The 11,753-nt window shown below is 32.7% G+C and overlaps 1 protein-coding gene across 1 annotated transcript in view; it reads right to left on the bottom strand.

Moving 5' to 3' along the window:
- Positions 1 to 216: 216 nt before the first annotated feature.
- Positions 217 to 11,753, bottom strand: part of LOC106478881 (formin-like protein CG32138) — a 125,428-nt gene continuing 113,891 nt past the window's right edge. Inside the window, exons 19-21 of the mRNA XM_022382573.1 lie at positions 3,735 to 3,815; positions 3,405 to 3,534; positions 217 to 551 (exon numbers count right to left, since the gene is read on the bottom strand). Of these exons, the coding sequence (XP_022238281.1) occupies positions 232 to 551; positions 3,405 to 3,534; positions 3,735 to 3,815 (531 nt within the window). The 3' untranslated portion in view covers positions 217 to 231. The remainder of the gene's footprint in view (positions 552 to 3,404; positions 3,535 to 3,734; positions 3,816 to 11,753) is intronic.

The following is an 11,753-nucleotide window of genomic DNA, read 5'->3' as shown; positions in this document are numbered from 1 at the left end:
CTTTCACTATCTTCTAAGCTATCTGAGTCAAGCACCTCAAGCATACTTACATAGTAATTAGGGTTATTATTCACTGCTCTAGTGATGCAGGCATGGTCGGCAGGCAAGCATCTTGTTGGTTACTGAAGGGGTGAGTGGAAAACATTGAGGGAAACCATATACTAACATTAAATGGGATGCCAATAAATACTTTCCAACTCATTTTACTCCCATACATCACGAGCAGCAATTTTAAATGACAATGGAAAACATTTGTCCCAGTTGCAATGTGAGTAAGTGGGAGCACTGGGAAATATACATCCCAGCTGCAGTGAAAGGGTTAATGTTGTCACCAATGTTACTTTTGTATACACTTAAAACACAGCATCTTGAACTAACTTGTGCTGTTTTAGTATCTGCTTGTAGCTTCTTCAGTTTATCTTGGTTATTTGCTATGAACTCTTTAAGAACAGGAATGTCCTTAGAGTCTCCTCGTAAAGCGAGCTCTTTTTTACATAGTTCTAATCCTTTCTCAAGTTCTTGTACATCAGTAAGGATATTCTCTAAAGAAACTGAAAGAATAAAATAAATTGTTATAACTAAGAACCTAAATAATCAGTAACAATCAAAGCTGTAATTATAACTTACAGTGTTATATTAATTATATTCAAAGTAATGAAAGGAAAATAATGGTCTAAACATTTGAAATATCCATAAATACTATTACTTCTAAGCTGTTTAAATGCATTTTTCAATTCGCTAAACTGAAATATTTTACATTTTCTATTCAATGTCATAAAGTAATCACCTGTAAAAATTTTCCTATTCTTTAAGTATCATTATTTTATTACAAAACCTAACTTCTATAAGGTAAATATATTTGTAAAATCTAGTGTTTTGCACCAGATCCTTGAAGTCGTCATTAGCTTTATGTTCAGTTATTGGTAACATGTAACACCATTTATTATTTGAAAATTAATCTGTAATTATATCACACCTGTAAATGCAATACATTCTTTTTGTGCATACTTGTATTCAAATAGCAGTTGCAAATGTTTTCTTACCAATAACCACATTGTACTGACATTAATTCATACAAATTTCATTTAAAGTTATCATAACAGCAAAACACTAAAATATCTTAAAATATTCTGCAGTCTACTTATAGTTCCTTAGCAGCATATACTAGTATAACAAGCAACTTTGATAACCCTTCCTTTTTAATGCATATTAACCGATATACATTAATGCTTATATTTTGATTATCAAATTTTAACTTTGTGCCACAGGTGATTAAAAATTGCCCCAGTAATTATAGGCTTAATAGTTTTACCTCAGTGGTAGGAAAAGTTTTTGAAAGTGATAAAAGATGCTTTGCAAAGTTGTTTAACAAAGTTTGAATTTTGTTGGATAGTCAGCACAGTTTCACTAGGTAAAAATCTTGCCTTACTAATCTTTTAACGTTCTTTGAAGAGATCCCTACTTATGTAGATGAGGGTAAGGATGTGGATTTGGTGTATCTGGCTTTTCAGAAAGTATCCAATATAATCAGCTTGTTAAAAAAATTGTCTCTGTAAGTGCGGAGGATAAGGTGGTTCACTGGATAGAAGAAAGTGGAGGGTTGTTATAAATGAAATTCAGTCATATTTGCTGCTTTAAAAAAATAATTTGGATTATCTGGTAAATAAGTGGCAGGTGGCTTTTAATTTTAATAAATGCAAGGTGGAATATCACAAGTTGAATTATAAATATAATTTTGATGGGAATTAGTTTAACATTGTTATGGAAAAAAAAATCTTGGTATTTTTAGTTCATCAGTCTCTTATACCATTCAATCAATGTGCTGTTGCTAGCGGTAGGACAAACAAAATATTTAGGTTGTACCTATAATGTCATTGTAGAGTTCATCGGTTGGATCATGTTTGGAGCACTGTGTTCAGTTCTTGGGCTCCTTACTTTAAAAAGGGCATTGAATTGTTTGGAAGAGTTCAAAGGAGGGCTACCAGGATGCAATGGTTTTCATACCAGGATAGGTTACGATATCTTAACCCTATGACTACTGGCTACTACCAGCACCATTTTTAAATATTTTTTGTGTATGGTACTGCATTACAATAATTAAACCATATTACTATCAATATATATCAATGAAAGTAACATTATAAGTCTATAACATTATAATTTTTATGTTATCCAAGTTTTAATTACTTTGTTTCAAAGGAAACCTTTAAAAAATATTCAAACTGCAGTTTTTGTGTGGTCTTGAAATTCAGCATGCTATAATCCCTTAACTGTCTTTTATAGTACAATGACAGAGTTGGTTAAACACACACACACTAACTTTTTTCCATATGGAAGCAGTTGATGTGACTGATCTTGTAACCACAAAATAATGATCAATTTCCCTACTATAATTTTAACATGTTTTGTATACCTTCATGAAATTTGGCAAGCTTTCAGTAAGCATTAAGTCTTTTGAACACAAAAATTCAGATCTTTTAGTTATGTTTACTAAATATTTATCTGTGAATATATAGTCACAGTGTTGACTTCTCCAAGTGCAAATGGATTCTCATGTTAAGGTTAAAAATACTTTTCTTCATCTGAAAATTTTCATATTTTATTTGTGGAACCTCTAAAACTTCTGAAATAAATAAGTAACTTTTTCAATTAAACTATATTTTATGTTATTTTCTCTATCCTAAATTTATATGGACTCGGTCAATTTGACCAACCTTGTGCCCACCATAAACGTATTCAAAATCATTCTAAATTACTCTTTTTCTTTCTAGAATGACAACAAACTGTAACAGGAAACTAAATTTGTTTATCCTGAACAGCTTAAGGCTCATAACAGTTTTACATCTGTTTCAACTTAATTTTATTGCTCTTTGAACTGTGACTAACTAATAATCCTGCTATACAAGTTGTAAATCACTTGATAAACATGCAGCTCAAGTTACTGTATTGAATAGCATAACATACAAGTTACTCATGAACAAATCTTGTGTAGAATTACTATTTTTCATTATTTCACGTAATCCATTTATTCAAATTATTGAGACAGTTTTTTAAAGTCACTGCTATTTTTACTTCGTTAGATATAGATTTCAAAATGTAAAATTTGGTCAAGAGATTAGCATAAATTACTAAAAGCCATCAAACTTTTGAGCAGCCATTTGTGCACAAGACAGATAAAGTTAAATGTGTAATCCGTAGCATGTGTGCGAATGAACATCACAGTCTTACTTAGTCATTTAAGTTTGAGTTAAAAGTCTGATATACTTATAAAATTAGATAACTATATTCTATAAACTACACAGAGCATTTCTGTATGTTTTATTAGTCTAGAGACATTACTACTTTTCTTCAGTAACAATTATGAAGTGAATATCTTGGCATGAAATTATGAAGTGTTATCATACCTCCAGCTGCTTTCTCAACAAATCTAAGATCCATGTCAAAGCTTGAAATATCAGGAAAGTGATGATGGATGCAGTCCACAATATAATGAAGCAATGATATTTTACGGTCAGCACTTTTGGTATCTCCGAGCTATTCCGTAGGAAAATATAATGTTTTATTGTTTTCTGACAAGTACACAAAAATGTCAAAACTTTGTAAAAATATAACATTACAAGCTGTAATTTCATAAGCCTCAAAAAATTGAAATACGAGACTATTTAGGACAAATTAATAATGTTTTATGTAAAACATATATTTTGTTAGTCAATCTTAACCACCTAGTTACTTACAGAATCTAAACTCTGAAGTTTGAAGCCATATGCTGGTCCTCGTTTAGCACTGTTCATGTAATTCCCAAAGGCTAAAATCACCTGAAAATTAAGAATAATAATAATGACTTACTTTCAAATTATATTTAATACAAGTTTTCAAAAACTGCATGCATTAGAATCATCTCATTATTAGCTTGCACAACTCTGGTTTTGAATTTCTGACAAACTACACAGTTTTAAAAATTGCTTTTTCAGTAGGTCTGTTTGTTTGTTTCTTGTTAAGCACAAAGCTATATCATGGACTATCTTTGCTGTGCCCATCATGAGTATCAAAACTCGATTTTTTAGAGGTGTGAGCTCTCAGACTTACTACTGAGCCACTGGTGGAAATTTGCAATAGGAAAAAAGACCAAATTATCTGTTAGATATATGGTAACATTAAAATATTATATCCAATTTATCCATTAAGACATTACTAATTCACACAAACTGCAATGACAATTCTTGTTCATGACCTGTAATCTCGAAAACACCTTTGAGAAGCTAGGAAGATATTAAATGTATAATAACACAAACCACAACTACTCGAAACAAACTTCAAATAAATGTGCAAATGTTTGCTAAAGTTTCAGTCATTTTATGTAAGATAAAGTATTAGAGATTTCCCCTTACTTCCACGTAAATGCAAATAAAGCCAAAAACAGCCCAGAATAAATAAAATATAATATTATAATTTTAATAAATGATCTTAGATTATGAAATTTGAAGATGCACACTTGTGAATTTTTATGAATATAGAAACCGGAAACAAGTTAATTCTTGTCATACATTACTAGGCTAATATTCACAGAATCAGAAATATACAAATACCAGGAAATACCACAAAATCTCATTTACATGTGGGTCATTTATACATTTTTTGATATAGTATAATATTGCTCCAATGAAATGATATTAACTAAATAAATGTAAATACATTTTCAATCTGCATTGTATTTTTACCATCTGAGAGTGAACTTATTTTATTAGTGTTGTTTTTATGTATTTTTATAAATCAACCAGACTTCTCGCTAAAACCTTACATACTTGGATGGCTATGTTACCTGAGTGGTAAATTAAATTGGTAAAAAAATAAAGAATATATATGTATACTTTCTGCTTAACTCTCAAACTTATACTTCTACACTGTTCAGTGTGATATAAACATTCCTCCTAATTTATTGAGATTAATTTTCACTTCTTTAATGGACTATTAATGGCTTAAACTTTGCTAATACCCAACTGTAATAGTGAATACCACTTGAGATGGGCTATCTGTGCTAGCTAACCCTAATTTTGGAATGGTAGACTAAAAGTCTAGTCAACACCACCCATTCTAAGAAAAGTATATCAAATTAGTAATATTAATTGCTGGGTTAATTTCTGTTAATGATCTTTTGATATAGCTCACTCTGATCAGAAGGTTATGATAATTATCACCAAATACCAACAAATTATTGAAAAATGGTGAAATTTCCAGGTACAGAAGTATAAGTCCTAAAGAAACATTAATATTAACATCAATAAAACAATTAGTGAAGATTAAGGCTGGAGGCACTCGATACCAACAGCTTAGCTGATTAGGGTATCTACCACGAAGCCAATAGGGATGCATGTTTCAATACCCTTGATCTCAGTTTTAATTTCATCTGAAATGAATTTCTTAATTGGTATATCAAAATAATGTTATTGTTTGTTGAATTTCATGTGAAGCTAAGCAAACATCTCTTCTTGCTAGTCACTCACTATGATGGTTGAGAAATAACTAACCTTAACACACACAATTTATGAGAATCCTCACAACAGGGCCATTCCCCTCCAGGTTAATGCTGTCTATTAATCTAATTTTAGATTTGGCCCTATTATATGTCTCATTGTCCTCATCCCTCCCAGTTAAGAAAAGCTAGATTTGGGACTGACAAGTTGTCTATTGTTCTTGCACTGCCATTTGATAAGAAAAAGCATATTCATCAGAAAATTCTGATGCTCAAGTTGCATAATACGTGTATTGTCCTGTTAAGGAGAATTATATGAAGTTTCACATACACTGTTTCATAAGTAAGTTAGTCTCAGTTCTTGTATCTCACCTGATGATGCCAGGTAAACCTGGTGAAATGTTGTGAATAATATAAACAAAAGTTTTACTATGTACAACTGATACAAACTTGTCTGAATTGTAAGTTATATTCTATTCTTTCTTAATGTTAGTTTCAATAACAATATTGGTTCAAATGTTTAACTTACATATGTATATAAGGAAATAAACAGCTTCAATACTATTATTAACATTAATCACATTAACTGTTAATAGGCAATTAAAATCAGCACCATAAAACATAATGAACTTAATATAAAATAAGCATAAAGAAGTTTCATGCAAAATCCACTGTAAATCCCAGTCGTCGCCTTAAAGTGATAACAGATGACTGGGATTTACAATGGATTTTCCATACAATTTCTTAATGCTTACTTTCATAATTTTTCATTATCAACTTATTAAATGAATTTAGGATTAACCTAAATCTCCTACCATGGCTGAACCTCATGAGATATTACTTGGATGTTAAAGCCATAAATGTTATTAACATCAAGGGTACCCAAATGGTAAAACAATGCCTTCTAATCTTTAGATGTCAAAAGGTAAAAGAGTAGCCCAAGAGTTGGCGGTGGGTGGTGATGACTAGCTGCCTTCCCTCTAGTTTTACACTGCTAAATTATGGACGGCTAGCGCGGATAGCCCTCGTGTAGCTTTGCACGAAATTCAAAACAAACAAACAATCGATGTTAGAATTGTTCAAAGGGGTATCGTGTGATTGGAAAAACCAATTAGAGACCTTTCCAACTTTCAACAATAGCCAAAACTTTATATTATATCTCACCTTATCTGGTTCTGGGTTGCCATGGAAGTTAGGCCACAGTCTTCTACGAATTATATTCTTTTATAAATAGAAAATTAAAGTCTCTTTACACTGATTGTTTCAAAACCCTCACCTACTAACAGGATGGAACACGATAATAGCCTTAAAATGTTCCCTTCAATCGGATTGGAAATGCAGTGTTGTGGGGTGGAAACGATCAACAACAGCGTTCAAGTATGCTCTAAATATTATTCACCCCTTTAAAGGAATTAAAATACCCAACACCTGTAACCAGAACACTCCCCATACCCTTAGATCGCCTCCAGAAGTTTGCAGTGTCAGAACAACATAAACAAGTATTTCTTAAGGTTTTCTCGTGTAAATCACATTTCTCTAGCTGTCTATCTGTCTAGCCAGACAAGCTACATGTATTCATGCAACCAGCATCCTAATTAATTCCTGTCCTATATCAGTCTAACCATTCTATCGATGGTAATCTATACTTCTTTTGTAATAACCTTAGACTATACCATTCTTTGACCACCTCGATTTTCTCTGCATTTTCCTGGTGATAATCCATAGCTTGGGTATGTAAAGCAGCACATACACAAAAGTAACATGGAAAAACATTCGTTTGAGGTCCCAGGATAAATTTGATTTCCACATATTTCCAAATTTTTTGCATGCTGACGATGCTAAGGAAATGTAATATTTGATATTATTTTCATTAATGGACAGCGAGATATCCAGATATTTAAAACTGCTAGGTTTGCAAGTACATCACCACAATTGGCGTTTAGATTTGTGTCCATGATATTAAATTACGTGTATTTAGTTTTAGTTGCATTGATGTGAAGGCCAACAGAGTTTCGGTATATTTTAGCTCATCACAAAATATTTTTTGTGCATTCCCTATGTATTCTCAAAGAAGAGCCAGAATATCTGTGAAATTCATATCCGTGTTGATAGTTGCAGATATGACTAAGTCTCATTTAATAATAATTTTGTGGACTTTGTCTACGTGTAATTGTGAACTCAAGTCTCTCTCAAGAATTGTTAATAGTTTTTCTCATCGTGTAATTCAACATAATGATAAAGAAATATGGTACCAAACTAGTATCCTGTAAAGCTAATTTCAGGATTTCAAAGGCATTTATTTCACAATATAAGGCCAAGGAAATGAATGGCCTCGGATGTTTTTCATAAGGCAAAAATGGCCCTCATTCTAAATAGGAACTTCCTGAGCATCTAAGATCGCTTTCTCATGCTTCCGTAGATGTAATCAAAGGTCATAGTGTGTAGGAGATTTGTTAACTTTACACCTTCAATTATGCAAAGAATTGCAACAATATTTGAGATTGTGGAAGGTTTTTGTCTTAGGCCATTCTGATTTTTGCAAAGAATTTATTCCATAACGTTAATAATGTTTACGAGAATGCAATTATAAGTTTTTGTTGCAATAACTGTAAGATTGACCCCACGATAATTAGATGGATTTCTGAAGTTACCTTTGTTGAGAATTGTAACAGTTCCAGTTCGTCTCCTTTCACATAAAACTTCACTTCTGCAATATGGAGCATTCATTGGATCAAGGAGACTGGAATAAAAATCTGTCGTCTTATAGATTTCAACTGGATTTTTATCGAAGCCTGAAGCTTTTCCCTGCTTCTGCTGCTGTCAGTTGGTTTAATCTTATAAAGCATTGTTCTAAAGGGAGTTCCTGCTTGTTGAATTGAGGAATTATTTCTTTGTCATGATCATGGATGAAAGGTCTACCAAGAAGATTCCTAAAGTAGTCAAAATACCTCACTCGATTATAGCTATTTAGTGCCCACAGATTTTGCCATAAGCATAAATAAAACTATGCTTTTCCATTTTAATCAAAGATAAATGTTTTTCACACTGGATGTCGGCTTCGATGTAAACTTTTTTAATGTCTTTCACACGGTATTGTTTAACATAATCAAACCTGATCACTGTTGAACGAGTACCTCACTTCGGACACAGTCTGATATCGTTGCACTTTACAAAACTGTACAATTGGTGGCCACCATTTTTTCTCAAGTGGAAGGTGTATTTAACTTCGAATACCTTTATTGATAGAATATGATGACAGATGCGATTGATAGGTACTATAACGATGCTCCTGCTAGACAGACCCAAACTATCATGCTCCTTCAAAAAATATAGGAATCCCTACTCTTAATTATTGTTTTGCAGACTAATTCTCTGCATTTATAAAACTTAAGCAATCACCTTACATACCACTTGATCATTATGTTTTGCAATTGCAAACAAGGAATGTTCTACAAATAGATATGTGTGTATGTATTTGTTTGAGAGAAGAGTACTAATAAAGTGGCCATTCAGGGCAATTGAGCCACAATTTTTCGAAAAACTACCTCTTTCCTTAAAGTTTAATAAATTGCAATTTAGAATTACTGTTTTGTACAGAACCATTTTATAGATCTACCCACTCGTCATATTTTTCTTAGGGCATCGATTTCTTTGTTTTAGATTATTAGAATACATTTAAAATAACACAATGAAGTATCCTTTTTAATGTTTATTAAGTGGACTTTAAAGTAACGAATACAAAGGTTTGAGTACGCCAAATTAAAACAATTTTGAATATGCAACTCAGCAACATGTCACATGACAACTACACGTGTTATAAAGTCAAGCATCGTGTATCAGAACTATATTTTAGCATTGTTAGGCGTTTCATAAGTAGTTTGATGCCATCGATAATCGGTCACTTTTGGAAAGAGCATATGACAGCCATTTCTGACACTTGTTCTCAATGGTATTGGAAAATAAAGGAATATGGATCAATTTGGACACCAGGACTATCCAGAAAGAGACCTGCAACAAGTCATACTGCAGCTATGTTAAGCAAAGTTCAGCGTCTTTTAGTATGTGAGAATCGATCAGTTGCAAAAGCCGTTCACGTGTCTCAAACAATACGTAACATAATCAAAATTCCAGATCTCTGTCTGGAAAAGCGATAACTTGTTTCCACGGTATATCCAGTTAGCTTTCGCATATCCCAGACAGCTGGAGAATAAAACGAGTATTCACGCTATTTCATTGTAAAGTGGCAAGACGGAGCGTTTTTGCATTTCTGTATGATCAGACTGTCGAAACGAGCACTGGAAACTGTTTCTCTTGTACACTAGAGGGCTAATGGAAAACATGCAGAGAGAAAAGTTGGGCAATTTTTGACTCATCTTTTTTTGAGATAGCATCGACTAGTATGTATGTTTATTTAACTTTAATAATAAATACTGATACTTACCTGTAGCAAATACACATGTAAATAATTTTGAGTTTATCATCTCTCAATTCACTTTTCCCTCACGCTTCTTCAGTAAACTTTCTCATCATGGGGTCCGAGAATTCTACCATAACTTTAAGAGAAAACACTAGGATTCGATAATGACAGGGTATTCATGTATGCTTATATAAATATATAACTTTTATTGAAATACTTTTGATTTAAAAAATGCTTTAAACATATGTACAAAAACGAAGTGTAGGAAGTCTGAACTGTCGCGAATAAAAAAAGTAGAGGAAGTTACATTAACTCGCACCTCCACCCCCATTCCTCACCTTCTGTATTTAAAAACCTTATTCTTCCATACAACCAGAACTGGGTGTGGTTTATGGCTTGCTCCGTGTTACAGCAAAATAGCGCTCCACACTCTTGCATGCAATCTAATTTTTATCTTCACGTTCAGCGTTTATTGAGCAAACCTTCAATTCCTCTCTTCAAAACCAACTCGTTTCCATAAGTGCAGAATGTTTTAGAAAAAAAAAGTTTATGTTTCTCAACAGCTGTAATTATGTATAATGCATCTCAACGTTGACTTAATGACAGATGATGAATTATTTCTGTATGCACGTTGTTCACGCGCATTCGAAATGATATTTTTTAAACTCAGTTCTTATTATGCATCATAGAGTCCGAAAGCAACGTTACGATAAGAGTTCAAAGGTTATTCAGTAAATATAGCTATTTGAATAGTTTCAAGCGGTTTGGTTTGTTTTGAATTTCGCGCTAGCCGTCCCTAATTTAACACCGAAAGACTAGAGGGAAAGCAGCTAATCAACAACACCCACCGCCAACTCTGGGGCTAATCTATTACCAACGAGTAGTGTGGTGATCGTCACATTATAACGGCCCCATGGCTGAAAAGGTGAGCATGTTTGGCGTGACGGGGATTCGGATCCGTGACCCTCCTAACCATCTAGCCATGATTTCAAACGGGGTATCAAGGTTTTGCCAACTTCTATGCTTTTTTTCCTTTTTCTCGTGTGTGTTTCATTCGGTATTTACGTGATTTTATGTGCAATAACTGCATTATTATTGTCTTGTGGGTTCTTCGTGCATTTGCAGGCATTCTTGACATAGAGGAATATACAGCTAAATATAAGAAAAGCATATCAGCCTTTCTAACAAGACTCAGGATTGAATCTAAGCTCCTGCTACGACATAAGCCCGGGACTCCTCTGAACACGACAGCAGATTAGCAACGGAAACGTAGGTTACACAATAAATATCTAATAATAAACAAATATTATTTAATTACTAACTAGATTTAGGTCATAGTTTAGGCTATTAAGAATGAAAACGAATAATAACCGACCGCCACAACTTTATCGTAAATACTCTTATAATTAATATTGCAAATGGAGGCGATATAACCACCGATGTCCAATAAGAAATACTGTACATTAACTAGATAAAATATTAAATCAATCCTAACGTTTTCGTTTACTAAACACCTTTTTATTTTCAAGACAATACAGAAAGCAAAGTAATTATGTTCTGTTTACGTTTAAAATTGTTATCATTTACTTCCTATATAGGCTTAAAGCTTTAAATCTTGTATCACCTTTCCAAGCAAGTTCACAACTAACTATACATATTTCTGTACAATTATACAAGTGTTTGGGAAAAGATGTTAAAACAATCAGAATTTTGCGTGACTTTGCTAATTATTGCAAAAACGAAACATTTATGCACTTTATTTTGCCATTATCACCTTTTTTGAAACAAAAATTTGCGTTAGATAATAAAAATCCACTCTTCATAAGCTATTTTACCTTATCTGTATACACTATCTACGACATATCT

This window comes from Limulus polyphemus, unplaced genomic scaffold, assembly GCF_000517525.1.
Source record: "Limulus polyphemus unplaced genomic scaffold, Limulus_polyphemus-2.1.2 Scaffold258, whole genome shotgun sequence".
Lineage (NCBI taxonomy): Eukaryota > Metazoa > Arthropoda > Merostomata > Xiphosura > Limulidae > Limulus > Limulus polyphemus.
Note: the sequence above shows the minus strand (reverse complement) of the source record. Positions and strands in the feature narration are given on the sequence as shown.